A 21032-nucleotide genomic window follows, 5' to 3' on the forward strand; every position below is an offset into this window, starting at 1 on the left:
ATAGTCAGGATGTAGCTGAACTGTAGCAATGACCATTTATATTTTTTTGTACAGAGAGCAGCAGTCTTTTTGTTAGTTTTTTAGGATACACAATGTCACCTGTAACTTAAAATGCAGGATTTTAAAACTATATATTTAGCCTATGAACTGCTTCATCTACCAGCAATTTAGTACTTCTCACTGCCTCACTCATCCTTTCTCCTGCATGTCATCTGGCATGTCGGTTTCCTAAATCGAAATGACTTGCGAGGGCGATTCAGGATACTGACTGACTGTGTGTCGTGTTGCATGACGTGATGGCTGGATGCTATGAATGAGAGTTTGTTAGAGTTGTGAAACACATTTATTTGATAATGTCATAGAGCAGCTGGATTGGAAAACAATCTGGTATGTATCAAAGAGATTTGGATGGCTGGTCACGTCAACAGCGGCTGTAATTATAAGAACTAGCACTTAATATGTTCCTTGTGATTAAATGTCCACAGGCTTAGAACATTCAATTATCTTTGGTTTGGTTGAGCAGTGGGAGGGAAAGCAATTTAAAGGGATTTGTTTGTTTCTTTATTATCATTGTAGTATACAATTGTAAATAAATGTTTTTTTTATGTGACTCATGACCTGTATGTGCCTTCATATGAACACTGCTAGAAATGGTTAGGTGCTTTTTAAAGTCTATTACAGACTACGGTTGAGAAATGATTATTTGCAGTGTAATTAGATTACTTTTTAACTGTTTAGTTATCTTGTATAGTCACCTTTGTTGAGATCAAAGTAAACAATCATGACACCAGATGACAGGATCGATTATCTCTCAAGGTTCATTACACCAACTCTGCAGTGGGGAGGACTGTTTATTCGTGTGGCTGACATGTCATGATTTTATCTTTCTCTTGGAAAAGATATCTTGATATTAATGACACGTTTTACATTTGACTAACCAACCCACCCATCCCACTTGAGGAAGATAATGAGCATCTCATTTGGAAGTACAGTATATAGTAAGTCAGTGTAATTGCATTTGCCAGCCACATGTACTGTCTTGTATTACAAAACATGTTTTAAGATCCTAATGTCAGTAATAGTTACTACAAGTCATTGTGACATCTTCAAGAACCCAGTTCACACCTCTTGAATAGGTATCGAAAATGTCTGTGATGATTTTGAGTAACGAAAACAATGCTGGTTTAACCTCATACTTAACTGTTGTCTGTATGCCAATACATATATTATTTAAACACATTTTGGGAAGCACTGCAAGTCAAGGCAATTTTATTTGTATAGCACATTTCAATTCAAAGTGCTTCACATAAAACCATTAAAAACATCAAAGCATAATGCAAAAGAAAACTCATTAAAATATTTTTTAAAACAGTCAAAAAGCAAGAAATAGATTAAAAGTTGCAGTGCACTTAAATAAATAAAATGCAGTAGGGGCCTATTGAGATGCTGAAATTGATTGATATCCATGAATCTGGTTCAATTAAAGGCAACAGCAAACAGAAAAGTCTTCAATCTGGATTTAAAGGAGCTGCGGGTCTCAGACCTTCAAGAGTGACGTTGATCCGTAACTCGTGTTACCTTTCAGAAAGCCAGTGATGTTTTCAGTTGTGTTTATGGTCTTCGTAGACTGTATAATATACAGTTTGGGCTCTCTGACTTTCCGTAGAGAGGTGGAGTTGTCACGTGACTGCGATTGCGAAATTCCTGTAACAAACAAAACAAAAATGACAGCTGACCAGCAGACGTGTTAACGTCTTATTTTGATCACGTGAGCAACACAACCGAAAACATAGAGCGGCTGGTAAATAAATGACTTAATAACGAACTGAAAGCTTTGGCGTTAGCCGAGTTGAGCCTTTGCAACGCGTCTTCAGTTGTGTACGTTAGCGACGTGGAGTTTAATCAGCAGGGACTGGTTTCGTTTTTACGAACATGTTTTCTCTAGATATTGTGTCTACGCTAACATACATGCTAGCCGTTGCCTTGCTATCCTCCGACAGGGACGTTTCTCCACGCAGTTCTTTGTTTACAGCCCGTGGCAAGTGTTTATCTCGTCAACACAGCCAGCCACTCGCTGCTTATCACACGATAGACCTCGCTTTCTAATCCAGCTACCGCTTGCTGTTTGTGTGCGTCTAGTTTACACGTGAGGACTGTTTGATGTCAGTCGATCCGCATCGTTTCCATCCGGAGACATCTCAGTCAGCTGCATGTCGAGGGTCTCGGTAGGTGGAACAAGTTGAAGAGAGCAGACATTAAAGATGGAGGCTGCGAGACCAAAGAAGACCAAAGCAAAAACCAGCGGAAAATCTCAGGTGATTAAACAAGTCTTTAATATATCTTCTTTTGAGGTCACACAGGTGGAAAGCCTATATTTCAACAGTAATTGCAGGGGAGGCAGGACAAGTCTACCCGTGTCAATCACAAGGCGACGCAGTTATGAAGACACTCCTCACAACGGAGGCATATTTACAGAGTCCAATCCAACATACGTGTCTTCAGACGTTAGGAGGAAACTTAAAAAGCTGTATAACATGGACACCAAACATAAAGGGCCATCATCCACATATAAATAAGCTCTTTCATTTAATATTTAAATAATGGAGCTAATCCTAATAGGACAGTGGGCTGAGAGTTTTGCCTCATATGTCATTGTGTTTGTGCTTTAGTCACATGCCATTTGTCACATGTAGCTACTGCATATACTGAGTTGTTAATCATGTTGTTTTCGCTGATTGTTGTTTTATGTTTTCAGCTGGTTAGGAAGCCGAAGCAGGCAGAGGAAGACAAAAGAGCCACAGCTCCCTCCGCTGTGTCTGATGAGGCCTCCACCTCTGGCTTCACCGACATCCCCCTTAGTCTGCCATATCATGAGCATCCCTCTGAGACCACAACACAGCCTTCAGTTCTTCCCTGTGAGACACAGCAGACTTCCTCATCACATACTTTATCCACGTCAGTGTTAACTGAGACTTTACTGTCACCTCAGACATCACAGGATACAGTGCCTCTATCAGAGTCAAAAGACGAGGAAGAGGAGGACGGAGAGGTGGCAGCTCATGGGGCTGAGCTTAAAGTTACAGCACAGACCACTGAGTTTGAAAAAGATACACAGTCTTGGAATCAGCTGTGGGTTTCAACTCAGTTTCAGATCTCAAATTCCCCAAGTGCCCCTGCACTGTACCCCTCTCTCCCAACACTGGAGGAGGGCTCTGTGATACAGCTCTGCGAGGAAGCTGTGAAAAATAGGGGAAAGGGACCTGCAGTGTTGGCGCTTCCTGAGCAGGAATCTTCCCCCCCAAGTTTGCAACCTGTGGATTCTGTAGCAGAACTTTCTAGAAGCAAACTCTACCCAGAATTACCCAAGACGGCTCCAGAAATTCAGGTAATCTTATAGACCAAGAGATAACAATAAATTAGATTATTAGTTTGTCATCCCCAAACATCATATTAGTGTATAAACATTCAAATATTCTGATATTTTATTTTGGCAATTTTGGCCCGACCTAGATAATAACATAGTTATTATGTGACGGAAGTCATTGTGTCCTTACATATACACATGTATTAACGTGTGAAATCATCTCCTGTTTTTTGTTCTGCAGCCGTTCTCGCTGGAGGAGCTGAGTGCTTTGGAGCCCGGTGGAGGTTTGCGAGCTTTGTTAGAGGGTGTTGAAGTGTGTGCTGCCCAGTTCTGTGCTCTAGCCCGACAGGAGAACCACGAACTGACCGAACTTCTGCAGAATTACTGGCGCTGTCGTCGACAGCTGACCCAATCTCACACACTGCTACATACACAGTCCTCCGACTGCAAGAGCACACAGAATCGACTCTGGAGCTTCAGAGATGAACAGCTTACTCTTCAGGTGTGGCGGTTAAAACAAAAAGCAGAAATACAGTGTGTAGAGAAAACTATGAACTCATAGTCTTCTGCTGTATTCACACCGTCAATGTAATCCCTTCCCTGCAGGGTGTGTGTGCAGATCAGTCTAAGGTCTGTCGGTACCACCGCTTCCAGCAGGCAGAGTTCAGTCAGAGTGTGCTGGCGGAGCTGAGGAGACTGTTTGAAGCTCGCAGTGAACTGCTCCATCAGAAGGTGGCGCTGCATGCGTACACTGCTCTGCTGTCACGCCTCCAGGTGGAATCATACTTGTATCGTCTACTGAAAGGTGAGAGACGTATACATTCTACATGCCATGGAGTGGCTGTAACATGCCTGTTACAAACATGCCTCTCATGCATAATACTACTGTGAAGTACAGACCTTTCATCAGCGGTGTCTATATTTTTGTTAGCAGATTGTTCTAGCAGCGCCTTGAAAGAGGCCATCAGTGTCCTGTTTAGCTTCACACGTAGAGTCCTGGATGACACACAGTTCCAGACAGACATCCATCACTGGCTGGAGAGATTGGTACACAGACACACACACACACACACACACACACACTCACTGCACCACTTTTCTTGCTCCATGTTCCTTTGGTTGAGGTGTTGTTGTGTTGTGTTTACTGACATGGTTCTGGTCAATTCTCCAGGTGGCAGTCCTGCTGCATGTGGGAGGGTCAGGAGAGCACCTGTACCTGCTGTGTCATCTTCTATGCTGTCCTGCTGGGGTTGGAAAGTGGGCTGCATCCTTCCTTCAGGTTAGTAAGAGACATCATTTAATGTTGTCATGGCAATGGTTGTACATAGTGACTGGAGTTGTCTTTTCTGCCTCAGATTCAGGTTTGGGGGAACACCTGTGGAGTGCTGCCCTTTATGCAAGCTCTGGCCGTCTTAATGTCGCCTTCAGGGTAAATACCAGAGACCCTTAAGCTACTTGATCACTGACCGTGAACTCTGCACTGCGCCTCTAAGTCTTTGGTTTTCCATGAGTGTCCATCCTTTTAGGGTCTAACAACCCAACATCTCTAACCGGTGGTGGCTTCTGTGTTTTGACTCAGACACCGTGCAGAGTTTCTGGGTCATCTGAAGCCATGTGAGAGCCAGAGCTCAGCAGCTTCCGGACCTGAGTCTGGGAACTGGACACTAGTTGATGAAGCGGGAGAGGAGGTATGTTTAAATGGGCCATGACTGAATGTATTTTCAGTAAACAAACAAAACGCTTTGAAAACCAAGAATTATCTTTAAAAAAATAGGGCAAAGTTCATATGATGGACAATTTCAGTTGTGGGTATATATGTGATAGGTACTATTGTTAATCAAAATAAAGTTTAAAATAAAAACTGGATTTGCCATGAAGTATCCGTTTGGTTTTCCTTCACTGATTGTGATGCTGTTATGTGTTATGTCATTGAGCCTCCAACTGCATTTCTTTTCTCTGTGTTTAGGATGAGGACCCAGATAGCAGCTGGTTGCTGCTCTGTGAGGAGGATCTGATCTCCCTGCTGACCCAGTTTCCCTTCCAGCAGCTCTATGCACACATGCTGGGGATGAGCAAGCAGGGTGCGAGAGCCTGTCTGCCGTCTGTTGGTCTGCATCACTCACTGAATGAACTAACATACCACTTTCCTTCCAGGTGTGTATCAACCCAAGGCCTGTTCCAGTCAGAAGATGATGCGTGTTTTTGCTTTTGCCTCCTCACTCATTGAGATTCTGTCTCTTGGTCTTCAAACCTACAACAGAGCACGATACAGACAGCTAGTTAAACGAATAGGACACATCATACGGTCAGTGCACCAATAATATACAGTCAAACTATACATACAGTATTTAACATTAAATAATCCTATTTTTTCCATCAGAATGACGGTGTGCTATGTCAGTGATCACTGGGCCCAGTATATGAGTGTAACTGGTGCTGCTGGATCCAGCTCTCAAGCATACTCTTTGTCTTTGGACAAACTGCAACTGGAATATGACAATCTCTTCCTGAGAGCTGTGTTACATGTACTCAGAAACAAACGGTGAGGAATTGGATTCAAGTTTCCATTTTAACTGGGAATAATTTATTTATATGACTTTACATTTGTTTTCTGTGGTTGTCTCTTACAGGTTGGGAATTTGGTTGTTTATGTCAGAGATGCCATATGGGACTCTGTCCAGCTCTATGCTGTGGAGGGTCCTTTATGTTATGCAGTGCGCAGAGACGGCAGAACCGGAAACATTCGGCACTGCTACTGACACGCGCTCCTGCATTCAGGCTCTTGGAGGTACCAGCATATGCTTCTAACCTGCACACATCTCAATTACCAAGACACTTGGTATTGCGTTGGGATTGTAAAACCAGGCTAAAAAAAATATTATATGATAAGTTATTCTTATCAGTCTGATGTTGATAATTGCCACCATCATATTAAATTTGTATGTGTCTGTTGCAGACCCAGAACACCAAGAGAGGTTTGAGCACTGGCTTTGTGAAGTGAACAGCTCTGATGGCATCTCCCTCCTCACCGCACTAGCACACATGGCCACACCGACTCAGCACTCTGACCCTGCATTCATCACAACCATAACTCTGCTGATGTACCAGGTATGCGTTGCACAAGGAATACACTAGAAGAGGGATGTAAATATGTAGAGTGATTTAGATGTCAAACATAGCTACTGAATACTCAGATACTATATACTGTGTTTCATAAAGAGGACCAAAGTAATCCACCTGGTCCCTTTGATAGACGACATACAGTACCTTGTTCTTTTACATCTCCTCTTATCTCTGCTCCAGGTGTCTTATGTTAGTGTGACTACCAGAGAAACTTACTCTAAGGTGGGGAGAGAGTTGCTGGCTGCCATAGCAACAGCCCATCCCTACGTTATATCTGTGCTCCTGGAGAGACTGAGGGAGACCATACAAACTGTGGGAATGGTTAGTATTGCTATTCAATAAAGACTTAACGGTTGTCTACATTGAGAGGCAAGAATCTTATTTGTCATTCAGCTCTGACTTTGTTTTGTCTGTGTGAACATTTGGCTTCTGGTGTGTTAGGTGGCTCTGTACTTGTGCAAAGAGCTGCCTTTGAGTCTGTGGCGGCCACGGCCAGAAGAAATATGTGTGATCGGAGCCTGGCTGCTCCAACATCCTCTGTCTGCTGTGGAGAACCGGCTGGCTTGCGTCATACTGGAGGGTCTTAACTGGGGTTACACACAGGTAGCCGCTGATTCATTGAAAAGTATGTGTCTAGATATCATGAGTGCAATTGTGGGTTTGTAGGTAAACCTGTTTCCTCTTGCAGGATGGCTCCTTGGCCTTGTCGTCATCTCTCCACAGTGAAGTGGCTCTGCTGGTGGCTGAAGCCTATCAAAAGTACCTCACTGACAAACCGTACAGTGGCCTCATATCAGAGGGAATCAAACAGGTGATGAACCTCTCCTTCCTCGCAGATGTTTCGTCCACCATGCACCATGGCTTGTTTTTCCATCTTTCTCTCTCTTATCCTCTCCCTTTAGGTGTCTTACCTGGCCAGTGTCCTTCGTTTGGGCGTTTCTCCTGAAGCATCCTTTAGTCATTGGGCTTGGCAATTGTTGCTAAGGCTGAAACTCCATGGCAATGCACAGAACCCTAAAGGAGCCTGGTCGGTCCCCGCTTTGGCGTCCAACCCACCTCCAGAGCTTACACACTCTCCCAGCATGCACTCTGTTATCAGGGCTGTAAAAGCAGGCATCCCTATTGGATGCTACCTATCCATTGCCATGACGACAGTGGGCCATAGGTGTGTACCCACACGGTGCCTGATATTTGTGGTTGATTTCTACATGGAATTTGAATTGAGATCTTCTCTTGCGTTTTTCTAGTCTTGAACACTTTTGCACTGATGGAGTCGAGTTGTTGAAGAGTCTGATACAATCTCGCCATCTGAGAGCTGCGGTGCATCTTCTGGACAACATCCTACCCCCAACCTACCCTCTCAGCTTCTACCTGCTCAATAACTCTCAGTAAGATGCATCCATCACACACAGCCAATAATATAGTTATTGTAGCAGCCACCTTATTGCCACCACCTAAATTATTCTTCCCTCTGTTAATTGCAGGTTTGTAAGTTGTATCCAGTTGTTCTTGCAGTACGACAGCGTGTGTCCTCAAGGTGTGACACAGCAGGTCACTCACCGGGTCGCACCACTGCTCACAGGAACCAATTATGGAGACATTGTCCGACATCTGAACAGTGTCATTCAGGTCCGTCACGACAACCTTTTATTGTAAAGATGTATTGCCACACTTCAGCCGTCACAGAAACCGACTGTAAAGTCTTTACATTGTTTATGTCCGTAGGTGTCACTAATATCAAAAGTATAGGCACTGGAATTTTACCCAGAAACAATGTTGGTACCATATGCACAAGATAAACTGCATGTTATACAGTATAAATAGGTTTTAATCTCAAAACATTTCCTCAAGATTTGTTAAAAAAAGCACACGCAATAAATACAAATGATAGCTTACATTTTAAAGCAACAATGTCTTGTGAAATCATTACGTTGTTTTCTCCCATACATCTTTTTCAAAGAGAACATGTATAAATATGTGTGTTGTATCTTCCAGAGCCACGTGGTGGAGAGCTCACAGCCCGGTCGTGTCGGTGCTGCAGCGGTGTTGGAGTTCTGGGTGAGGATCTTGACTCAGCAGAACCTGTGGTATCGGGACAAAACTGTCCTGTTCCTCATGGATCAGCTCTGCTGTGCGGCATTCAAACGCATTCAGGAGGAATGTGTGCAGAAACATCTGTACCAAGAGCATAAGGTATTTACTAAGTCATGATTGATGTTTGTATTATTTATGGACTCTTTAGGTCTCACAAGTGTAGATGCTGAATTTAGCACTGCAAACAGCCTTCAGTAACATTTTAAAGATACATTTAACATTAACATTAATGGGTTGCACATTACAGTAAGAGCAGGAGCTTGGTGGTGAGGGATGCTGAACTTTTTTCCCCTTTAAGCTATGAATTCTAGTTCATTCTGTGAGAGAACTGATCATGAGACATTATATTCTGAAAGTGTACTTGAACGATGAATCACCAGTAAAATGTTTCCTTCAGGAAAACTCCAGTGAGCTAGGACCACCGAGTAAGCAGTGTCACCAACAATAGCTGTAAATTTCACAATTGTTAAACCTCATGCAGAATGCCTTGGGTTACCATGGAGAACAAGGTCTGCTCTCCTCTCTGGTTAGCTGGATTGCTGGAAATGCCACACCCTCATTCATAGAGGGCCAATCCCTGAGTGCGGAGGTGAGGGTCTCTAAAGCACTAAAGAAATGTGCAATTACTCGTGATCATATTATTAATGTCCTCATTCATGACAGGTGTTGTCTGTGTGTTTTGTAGGTTTGGTTTGCCTGGCAAGTGCTGAATATGGAGGGCATGTTTGAGGAGGATTCCCAGCTGAGACGCTGTATTGAACATGAGCTCCTGTCAGAGCCCAACATTTCCCCAGAACAAGCCTTAAAGGTATACAGACACAAAGCTTTACATTCGTTGAGATGTCAATGTAGCATTTAGAAAAAGGTTTCACAATACAGGACACAGTTAGTGGAGGACAACATGTTGTACAATTATGCTGGTATTGTGCATGTTGGCTCACTGGAATGACTGTGACACACTGAATAGAATGGCAACATAGTTATTGGGCTCTTTCGAGATGAGCCGGTCCTGCGCAGAATCGACTGCCGGCGACCACCGCACAATGCATGCTAGTTAGATTAGTGTCCGGCTTAATCCCAACCTGCTCTGACGTCATGCACATGTGGTCAGAAAAAGAATAAATCCAATGCAGATACACGCACATTTCCATATATATATATATATATATATATATATATATATATATATATATATATATATTCATATATTCTTAAACTTATGAATAAATCTGAAAGAGGTCTGCAAACTACAAATAGCCTCCAGAATGGATTTCCTGTTTATTCTTTGAAGGCGGCTGAAAACGTTACGCCCCCTGCTGCTGCCTTCTGCTCTCCTCCACTTTCCAGACGAGGCGCCGTTCATTCCACCTGTGTTTACACTGCAATGACATGTCAACATGGCTGCTCTGTTGTGATCCAAATATTTATTCTTAAACTTCTATTTCTGTATGTTGTTCTGCTACAGAAACCATTGGAATATCAAAATGTTCAGCTCCTTTAAAGACAATTTCACATTTTTACAATTTAACTCGTTGGAGAAAATCGTCAAATCCTTTGAAACATGCTCTACTTTGCGTCCACATTTTTTTTGTTACAGAATTCATTTGATCGTTTAACAGGTTCCAATATGTTGAACTATTAAAGCAGAAGTTTCAATATCAATATATCTTTTCAATATCTTTATTTTTTTGAATTATCACAGTTTGCATTTGAGGTTGTTTTCAGACCTTATCTGAGTTTAAAATCGGTTGACACACCACAGCTGGAGAGGAGCGTTAAAATCTTGCTCCCATTTCCACTCTTCATACATAACTTCTTGTCAAAATGTAGGAATTATTGCACTGCTTGCAGACATAATGATGGAATCAAATGTACAGTTTGCGGTTTTTGACACTAGGGCTGAAGAGGAGTCACTTAGCAGTTACCATCACCATGGCAACCTTTGATTGCTGCTAGACAGACACAGGTGATTGAAATTAACTAATTAGTGCGGTTTGACACAGTGACAAACTCAGGACCTGCACATTTTCAGGCTTTTCTTCAGTCATGCTGTCAGCAAAAAACTGCTTTCAAACCTGACCGTTTCATTCGTTATTGGCATTTTAAAACTTTTTAAAGCAAGCAATAGTAATAAGTCTTCAAAAGGTTCAGAAAGCTGCAGCTTGAATCTTGACTGAGACTAGAAAACATGACATATCATAGCAATGTAAACACAAGTGTAATGAATACAAGTTAGTATAGTCCTGTTATGTATGTCACAACCATTCCAGTAAGCCAACATGCAGGGTCTAAATGGAGCAAGGACATGATTAATGTTATTAATTACACCCATGACATGTCGAAATGGCCCGTCACACCAGCTTTCACTAGAGTGTCATACATTGTACAAAATGGTTTATGAAAGGACAGACAAGAATGAATTGGCATAGTCAATTATAAACTATATTAAGAGGTAGAAGAATAGTTTTGAATGCTAGCTGATATAAAACATTAGCGTAATCCGATATTTGTGAGATGAGTTGTAACTAAACGTACTTACAAAGTCAACGGTCAGTGCCATAGAATGTTTAGCAGTCTGGTCTACTGCTGTACGTAGATGGTGTTAACAGTGTGTCTGTGTCTGAACCAGAATGCCCAGCAGAGGCTGAAGTTGCCAGTAGCACCATCTCTGCAGCGACTGCAGGTGTACCGATGGGCGTGTCAGGCCTTAGCCACGCCTTTAGACCACCCCCTCCTTCCCCTGGTGTGGCAGAAGTTCCTACAGCTGTACTTCAGACAACCAGGACCTGAGTATGGGTATGATGCTCACACACACAGTGCTATCCCTAGCCAGAGAAACAAGGAATAACGCAGAATCCCCGTGAAGGCACCTTGTCTCTCGTTGTGTTGTCCATCAGGCTGGTTGCAGGTGGATGTATCGGCAGAAGGTTCTTCCAGGCCTCTTCCCAGGCTGCTTTACTCAGAGACCTGAGACAGAGAATACAGGAGGTGTCTGACTTCCACCATGCTGCCAGCCAGGCCCTCAGGGTGCCCCCAGCACACACCCCTTCATCAGACAGCCAGAGTGACGAAAGCCCCGAAAATCCCCGGCCCCCTTACCTCACCTCTCCTCAGCTACACACAGAGCTGGTCAGGTAGGTCACTGATGCACTGATGTGTTCACTCAAAATTCATTCCTCCTTGCTATTTGGCAGGTAGTAGCAGCCATTAGTGTGGTAACAGGCTCTCAGATATCTGCTCATTGGTTGCATACAGGTTGTTTGGTGTATTTGCCATATGGTTGGATGATGAGACTCTGCAGAAGCAGGAAGTGTACCTTCCTTCTCTTCCTCCCAAGTATGAACCACACAGACTGGCACAGATCATGCAGCGGCAGCAGGTGGGTTTATCTTTGTGTGTTTACATTTTGTAATGTCAATTATGTGGTACAGTAATTGTAAAAGGCTTGTCGAATGTCATTGTGGAGTGGTACATTATGTAGCTCTTTGCATTTAAATTTTTGTTGTCGTGTTTTGCTGTAGGAACTGTGGCTGGAGTATGTGGACCAGGAGCGTCTGCAGTATGAGGAGAGAGAGGTTCTCTCTCTGTGGGAAAAGGTGCAGAGTGAGCCGATCTTCTTGCAAGTCCAACACCCCGGCTTCACTGACTACACCAGCCTCAACAATGGTATTGATCCAAAATGGATCCAAAATGGTTCACTTCAATGGTCAACATGAAAGTTGACCTTTTTCTTCTTTGGGAGTTACTAGTTTCAATGTTGTGCTTTTGTGTCTCTCTGTGTGCAGCAAGGGATCGTATCCTATCCAACCTGCAGAAGCACCCAGTCCCCCATCCAGCTCCAGAGCTGCGGCAGCGTAAGGCACCAGTAGCTGAAGTCCCCACCACCTGCCTTACGGACTCTAAAGCTGCTGCTGAACTGCTGCAGAAGGACCTTAGCATCCTGCAGGAGCAGGCCAGGTACATGGAGTTCATATAAACATTAAAACATTTCATCATCAGTGGCACACGTGCATTCACAGAAATGCACACACCCGTTTGTACTCATATAAACCACACATGAAAACAAAAATCAAATTACGCTGTGATTAGGAAACACTTGTTCATCTTGGTGTCAGGATTGCAGTTGCACGTGAAGCCCAGCAGGTGGCGATGGAGCAGGAGCTGCTGGAGAGCCTTCCTCTACTGTACAAGAACCAACCAGAGCAAGTCACCATGGCCCTGGAGTGTAAAGGGAAGGGTGGGCAGCCGTGCCAGGGACCCGCAAACATCACTGTCACTGTAAGACCACTCAACCAGCCACTAGCCACATTTTGAACATAATATATATATATATATATATATATATATATATATATATATATATATATATATATATATATATATATATATATATTCATAATGTGTTTGCTGTTATATATTAATGTCTTTGCTTGTGGTCTCCATAACTGCGTAGTGCGAGTGTGTCCAGAGGAAGGAGGCAGTGCAGACTCAGATAACGTCACTGCGTCGGGACGTCAAGAAGCTTCAAGCCGACGCCATGGCTCCTCCACCTCAAAGCCTGGCCCAGGCTGCTGTCCACACAGAGAACTTTATTACGTCAGTTTAAACGGAGGGTGCTGATTTAAAGAAAAGAAAAAAACATGCACAACATCACAATACATTTTGACTGATGCATGTGTTGTGCCCAGGGCTCTGGTGAATATGTACAAGGCACAGAAATCATCAGCCGTGAAGCATGTCGGGGTGTCTGCCTTCTACCGGGTGGTCTCCTTTGTGTGTGAAGACACACTGCGGCATCCCCCAACACGGCAGTACCTGTCCTCGTGTGTGGAGATACTGGGACAGGTGCGCATGCACACACACACACACACACACACACACACACACACACAAATGGCAGTAGATTTATATCAAGCCCTGAGTAAATATCTATGGGTTAGATTAACCCTGCTTGATTCCTGAACACAGCAGGACACAGCTGCGACTAATTGATTGCTAACAGGGGCAGGTTCACTCTCGTTTTACCCCTTAAAGGAATGAAGCTTGCTTGAATTGCTTTGTACTCTTGTCCTGTGTCCAGGTGTTTATCCAGGGAAATGCAGAGGAATGTGGTTGTGTCCTGAAGACAATCCTGGAGCAGAGGCATCTTTGCTCACTCATTTCCCCCTTCTTCACTCCCAATTCAGCACCCAGTCAGCTCGTCTTTCTCTACCAAGATGTAGTGACATCCTTACACCTGGACAGTGCTGATGTCATTTTCATGCTGCTCACAAAGGTTGGCTTTGACACAGATGCAACACAGTGAAGACATTTGATAAATGCCTAAAGCCAGTACAGTTAGAGTAAACCACTTTGACCTCTCTCTGTCTAGTTTGATTTGTCTCAGTGGCTGAATGAAGCCCATCCTGTGTTTTCGGAGAGAACCCGTTTGCTGGAGTTGGTCCATGGAGCTCTCTGCGTCTGTGGCCGAGACCCTGAGCCAGAACTTCTCACACCTTTTCACCTTTTCACCAAACACTGGACCTGGATTTTACGCCACCGTTTTCCCGATCACTACAGTGACTGCTTGCGTCTGCTTATGACCAGTAAGAAAGAGAGAGAGAGAGAGAGAGAGTGTGTGTCCACATTGAACTGCACACTACCTTGCAAAGACTTGCATGAACAGCAGCTTTTAATTTTTTGGTCTTTGATTTTTATGTTAAACATTGGTTGGTAATACAATTTAGAGCAATTAGTCCTCTTGTTGTTCATTTAAGTGATTCATCAAAACACATTCATCCTTCTGAAAGGTTGCCTCCTACTCATCTCCCTAACAAAAGGAGATTTAATTAATTAACAAAACTGAATCATTCCATCAAGCTACTGAATCAGCTCGTCACACAAGTGTTTTTTAGTTTTATCAAGACAGAGTTTAGGTCCTCCATGAGATAAAATGTGTGTGCAAATTCAGAGTCTAAAATTTTTATATAGTATTTTTATTTCAAGAATATTGGATTTAGGCGTTTGATTTGCAACCACTTTGACAAACAAAGGCATTTCTAAACCTTACCAGGCTCCTCAAACCAGTTACTGAATCCTGATTGCTGGAAGGTGACTCTGCGAGTGCTGGGCTGCTTACCTCCATCCCACAATACTAAAAGCAAAACTGAACTAGCACTCAACACCACTGTCTCTGGCCGTGCTGTCACATCTCCAGCTTCTTCCTACAGGCCCTCCATCAGCCTCTCCCTTCAGCAGGTAACTACTGTTGGTATTGTTGTACAGATTCTTGGAAAAATGTGATCCTGTCTGTCTCACTATATTATATGATGCTTAAACATGAATTATGTATCCAACAAGGCTGTCTGATTTCATTGGTTTACAACAGGTGGATGAGACAGTTATTTGGCTGAGTGATTACTTCCTGCGGAGCCGTCTCAGTAAGCCAAACCTCCGTAGCTTTGGCCTCTACTCAACCTGGACTCCCTACATCAGTGAGGTGGTTTCCTTCTGGGAACATTTGGCTGGTTGTCTAATCAACGTGCAGCTCAGCGGCTGTGCCAGAGAGTCAGTGGGCAGCGGCAAAATAATGAAAGGTAACCACCAATTGTCAGCGCATATTGAGGACCGTAATACAGGTTGTTTCCGTCAGTATGAAAGTGACCTTTATCTTGCACTTTCACAGCTCTGCAGGACCTGCACAGTAAGATTGTCAAGTTATTTAAGCCTTGGATCTTTCCTCTGGACACTGATGATGGCGGGTAAGCATCCAACACCCTCAGTTCTCGTTTTAAATGACGGGGGAACAGATATGAGCACAGACTCCCAGAGGACAGCAAATCAAATATTCACATGCCATAATTTTTTCCAGATGTTGTTTGCCCCTTTTTTGCAGGTGGATAGTAGATTAACATGATGAGTGAAGCAACAGTTGGATTTATTTATCTCCGAAGCACACAAAATGAACCACAAACAAGACAAAAAACCACAATAGATATTTATTTAGTTGGAACTTTGCCAAGTCACAATGAAGTCTCTCATCGGGCCAGAGGTTTTTACTGTGATTCTTCTGGTTGATGCATATAGAGAGCAGTTTAGTGCTTTCCAGGGAAAGGAAAATTAAAAACAAAGAAGATGTCAACATCTGTGTTTCTTTGTCTCAGTCTCAAGTGTTACCCCTGGCTGGAGACGGACGCAAGTGCAGCAGGATGTCTGGTTGGCCTGTATGTTCAACTCACTGACATGCTGTATCACAAGTTCAGAGGTGGGTACCCAGCAGTCCTGTGGTCACGCATGAGTGAGTGTTTTCATCTGCACTGTTATTGCAAGTTATTTCAAACTTTGTCTGTGTGCGTGTGTTTCAGATTGTCTGCTCCCCGGCCAGAGAGGTGCACTGTGGCTGTGTATGATGCACTACTGTGAGAACTGCACCTCTCCCCATACACCCGAGCACCTTCTCTACCTGTACCACACACACCTCCGCAGCCTGCCTTGGAGACACCTGCACCCTGACACTCAGCTGATGGAGCAACTATTCAATGTGAGACACTCTGCTCTTCGACTGCCGACCCCCAAAACTGCACACTTGTCTAGACACGCATGACACAGGGGAGCTTGTTAATTTGAGACCTCGTCTTTGACCCCCTACAGTAGCTCCTATTATTAGCTTGACTTCTCTGTTCCTGGAAACAAGCTCCAGCCGTTCAATACCCACATGGCTCTTGAGAGGCTGCTGTATAGAAGCTGCACAGTTTTAAACATATAATTTAATTCAAACAAAAATGCTGCTTATTATCGCTTATCCATGAATGGGAAAGCTTACCAAAAATTAAACCATTGACACGTTTACCAATATGTTATTTTCCTGCAGTAAGTCTTGTCATTATGTATAATTCACTATTATTTCTTTGTGCCTCCAAAATTGAATAAGATACATGTATTTATATTTAGGATAATCTGATTCCTTTCACGATAACTGGATTAGCGATGAATGTGCATCTTGCATGAAGTAGGTCTCAAACAAATAGACAAACGTAAAACATATTCTGAGCACAGTCAGTTAAGATACAATACTTTTCTAGTTTTGTATTCAGGTCATTGATAAGTGTCTCTCCTTCCTGTGCCTGCAGGTGGAGAGAGGAAGTCCCAAGAGTTGCTTCCTCTTTCTGGGTGAAGTGTTATGCAAAGTCAACTGGGTCAGTGTCCTAAGTGACCAATTGCAAACACCTCCCACCATGACAACATATCCAACTCTACAAGACACGGGTACTCAGAAGGAGTCACACACCATGTTAGTCTATCTCCTATACATGCTAGTTTTTCTGGCAAAGGAGGAACAAATCCTGAGTCAGCAGGTAAATCCAGAATATTTAGTTTTCCAATCACTGTCAGTCCTCTTGTCCCTTCTTCATTAATTTGTTTCCTCCTCAACCTCCAGGACTCCCCTCTACTCAGTCTATTGGTCCAATCCACCTCCCTACCCTGGCACCAACTGGACCTGTCCTCATACCAGGGCATTCTGGGATATGTCGGCACCCACTACCCGCCCTCCTTGCTGCTCAGTGCTGATTCTGCGCTTCAGCTGCTGTTGAAATCTCTGCGTAGTGCTGCTGGGCTCCGGCCCCTCCCTCAAGAAGTTCCACACAGGGTGGGACAATACAAACCTGTTTGTTTTAAAAGTCAAATCCCAGATTTATGGAGGCATCATAAACCTCTTAAGGTCTAAATTGATTTATTATAGCTACAGTACTTTAAAGTTGGTTTAATCTCCTACATGTAAGCTCTGTATGTAGTAGGTGGCAGCTCAGTCAAGGTTTCAAGCCCAGAAAAATGACAAAACATACGTGGCAATGATTTCGTATTGATGTAAGATATCAGCTTACAGTTGATTGATAGGATGAATGGAGATACTAGATACAGTATGCTTGACATTGAATGGCTGTATTCTACAGAGGAGCCCTTATGTTGAAGTTTATAAAGATGAATGTGTCTCCTTTATCTACTCTGCCCCAGGCAGATACATCTTGTGTGAAAGTGGGAGGCTTGGAACATCCGTATTAAATTTAGACTTAAACAATTCAGTTTTCTTTGCCAGCTCTGTATCACTCAGCCAAATTACGTAAATGTATCACTTAAATCATGACAGTTGCTGTGGACGTAGAGCAGCAGAAGGTAATCTTAAACACTATGGCAAAATGCACTTATACGCTTTACTGGACACAGAAGATCCAGCAATGTATTTTCTTTACTCTGTTGTGTATTTCAACTCCCTAAACATAAACTGGCAAGCATACTGTAGGTACAACAGAGTATAGCTAAAATATGAATGAAAGAAATTGGAAACTAGATGCAATCATTCCATCATAAATCAATAAAATGTTAAATATCAGAAAAGTATTAATGTATTTCTTTTGGTAAGAATCAGTCAAAATCTGTAATGCTTGACAATTAAACTGTTTTGGGGGACAGGAGCTCTTAGTTTGGTGACACATACTGTGAATATCTCTTATAATGTGCACAATATATTCTAAATGAGAAAGTAATGCATATATTTCTTTATCCATATCTGTACAGCATTGACCCAAACAAACACTTTAATCTGTGTTACTTTCCTTCTGTCAGGAGGAGACACTGAAGGCGGGAGCGTATGTGTGCTGGTGCGTGCAGTCTTTGGTGACCCTGGAGCAGGGAGGCAGCATCAGCCTCAGCAGCCTGGAGGCTCAGCTGGAGTCTCTTCTGGAGAGCGTCGTCACATTCAACCCACCAGGCGAGTCGTCCTCCTTGCTTCCTCAACATCAACCATCAGTAATGAATCCTTTCATCACTTTGGTTGTACCACTTCCTTCTCTTTTCATCTCCAGAGACGGGTTTGGAGCAGAGGCACATGGCGTTCTGCAGTCTGTTCAGCGAAGCTCTGGCTCTTCTGAATGGGGTTGGTGTCTCAACAGGCGAGGCTCTTGCTGCTCATGTCATTATCTGGCTGGACAGGAAGGGGAGGGGCTTCCCTATTCTGCCTCTCCTCACAGCTTGCTCCCGCTGTCTTGCATCAGTGCGGCACATGACGAGGATCATGGAGGCATGCATTACAGCGTACTTCAACCACGGTAACCAAAGTATTATTTAACAGAGAATTGCAACTACTTTTTTTGGGAAAGCTTGTACAGTTTACTGCTCACTGTTACAGTAAAAGAAAAGCACTAAAGCATTCTCCTCTTGTAGATATGTCCTGCACACATGCATACCCATGCACATTTTAGTATGATGTACACACATCATCTTACATAAGTTAGACATTTAAGTCCAGAGCTTTTGTTAGATTTTGTTTTACTGCCGGTCCTCTACTCATACAAGTTGCAAGTTGGCCAATTTTTCCAAAAAGTTGGTTAGTTAGTATTTCTTTTCCACTATCTGTGTTTTTGTTTCAGCGGAGGAGGAGTCTGTAGGTTGGGGTCCTGTGTTGGCATCGCTGCAGGTGCCTGAGCTCACAGTGGATGACTTCCTTTCTGAGAGCCAATCAGGGGGCAGCTTCCTGACGCTCTACGCCTTCATCCTGCAGCGTCTCAACTCTGAATACACAGCAGCCAATGAGAGGAGGACTCTGGCTTTAATTAACACATGGACCAATCAAGTGTTCCCCAGGTTTGACCCCTCACTCTCTCATTTAGTTGCTTGGTATGGCTTTTGAAAAGTCCATTTAGCATGTCGGCATGTGTGCTTTGGTGTGTCCAGTGGTCCAGGTGATGAAGCCAAGCTGTTTCTGTGGTGGCACAAAGCGTTGAGTCTGTCAGCGGAGCATCTGAAGCCGCAGGCGGGACAGACTGAAGTGTCAGGAGTCGTCATGGGTCTGTTGAGGTTGCAAACCAGGCTGCTTCAGCTGGGAGAAGAAAGACTTAACTCTGGATTGTTGGGAGCAATCGGCCTGGGGAAGAGGTCTCCTGTTTCTAATAGGTAAGCTCACATGCATTTCCGTCGCCAATGAACACACTAAAATATGTATTCATCATTGTTGATAACCCTCCTTTTAATTCATGTCTAATGTACATCTAGGTTCAGGGTGGTTGTACGCAGTCTGGGAGCATTCATGTCAATCCAGATGCCATCAGAGAACGAGCTTCGACTCCAACCCACCAGCGACTTGCAGCTCTCTGCGAAAGCACAGCAAGTATGCAACAAATATACAGTGTTTTCATTTTGTTATCTACATTTATCTTTTTAAAAATAACTTTTATTTCTCGTGTTTTCTGTGGATGCAGATGTTGGGGGTGTTGGAGGCCATGTCCAGCAATAAGCAGTACTCCGAGTTGGAGGAATCTGTGAATAAATCTGTCCAGTTCATCCGCTACCCAGGACACTGTCTCAGAGATGGACCGCGACTGCTGGCCCTGCTAGCCAACCTCCTATACCCTGACCTCAGATACCTACACATTATCCGTTAACCGTGACTTAACCTGACACTGCTGGAGATCCAAGTTGACGTTTGTCTTGTCTGCAGCAAATACAGTGACAGTTGACCTCTGTTCTGTAGAGAGAACATCTTTCTGGAGCACAACGTTTTCAAGTAGTAACATTGAATTGCGAGAGCGACATGTCTCATCAGCGAGGTCTTTGTGTGACGGACGCTGGCAGTTCATCAGAGCTTGATGTGCATTTTGTAAAAGAATACTTTGTGACTGGTAATCTTTAATGAAGGGTCAGAAAACCAGTCGGCCATAAGAAATGTTATGTGCTAACCTCTAAACTTTACTCGCACTTTGCTTTCTTCTCTCGTGTGTATGCCTTGTTGCTCTTTATATAACTTGCCTGTTGGTCTTCAATCCTTCTGTTCTCTTCTTGATTTGAGAGAAAGTTGCACATATTTATTGAAGCAGAATTCAATACTGGGCTGTTGATGCTAGCATCTAGCTACAATCTCTCATTCGTAGATGCTGTACACGTACAGATGAATACAGGGGCTGTTTTGTATGAAGTGATCATCTTTAGGAACAGACATTCGTATTAGTATTGTGTTTATGTTCAGCTTAAAGTGCTTTCCTTGTTTTTGCCAAAGAGATGTTATTTTAATTTGCTCGCTTAAACCGTGTTGACCATGTACTGCAGTTGTTTCATCTCTCTGTGTTGGGCACAAAGACTGCAGCCTGAATAAGCACATGCACTAGAAGGTCCACTAAGCACCACTTACAAAGTCCCACGCTACGTGGCTTCCTTATAAAGTAGTGTGCGCACTGTAATACTGATGCTGTTGGTCTCACTAAGACCTGGAGTGTCATGTTGTCTGAGACTATATAGATGGTGAGGACCTGTCGTCAGTGAGAGTTTATATAACTGACCTTTATGTTAAAGGGGTCCGGTCTCCCAAGTTACCATACGTTACCATTACAACATTTACAGACAGGTTCTTCCGGGAGACTCCTTTTTATTTATTATTTTGCTTCCACCGACAATCAAACGCAACATTTGCAAAAGATTTTTTTTT

At 43.4% G+C, this 21032-nt stretch overlaps 1 protein-coding gene across 2 annotated transcripts; it reads left to right on the forward strand.

The window, feature by feature from the left end:
* The first annotated feature begins 1675 nt into the window (after positions 1–1675).
* On the forward strand, positions 1676–20650 carry epg5 (ectopic P-granules autophagy protein 5 homolog (C. elegans)). Of its 2 annotated transcripts, none has more exons than XM_034540598.1 (45): positions 1676–2315; positions 2756–3385; positions 3606–3866; positions 3971–4169; positions 4296–4411; positions 4536–4643; positions 4720–4793; positions 4944–5052; positions 5331–5445; positions 5519–5669; positions 5745–5906; positions 5995–6152; positions 6321–6472; positions 6668–6808; positions 6929–7090; positions 7176–7298; positions 7390–7652; positions 7735–7875; positions 7972–8116; positions 8483–8680; positions 9063–9170; positions 9267–9389; positions 11211–11377; positions 11479–11715; positions 11837–11960; positions 12103–12247; positions 12367–12538; positions 12697–12859; positions 13035–13177; positions 13270–13426; positions 13662–13856; positions 13953–14166; positions 14634–14818; positions 14949–15156; positions 15246–15321; positions 15724–15824; positions 15925–16100; positions 16690–16914; positions 16998–17207; positions 18182–18326; positions 18421–18663; positions 18985–19198; positions 19289–19507; positions 19607–19721; positions 19813–20650. In XM_034540598.1, exons 1-45 carry the CDS (start codon positions 2262–2264, stop codon positions 19993–19995), a joined length of 7710 nt encoding a protein of 2569 aa, XP_034396489.1. In that variant the 5' UTR covers positions 1676–2261; the 3' UTR covers positions 19996–20650. The 2 variants fall into 2 exon arrangements, with proteins under 2 accessions (XP_034396489.1, XP_034396490.1); XM_034540599.1 differs by having other exon boundaries at positions 4299–4411.
* Positions 20651–21032: the final 382 nt, after the last annotated feature.

Source organism: Cyclopterus lumpus, chromosome 9 (assembly GCF_009769545.1).
Source record: "Cyclopterus lumpus isolate fCycLum1 chromosome 9, fCycLum1.pri, whole genome shotgun sequence".
In the NCBI taxonomy this organism is placed as follows: domain Eukaryota; kingdom Metazoa; phylum Chordata; class Actinopteri; order Perciformes; family Cyclopteridae; genus Cyclopterus; species Cyclopterus lumpus.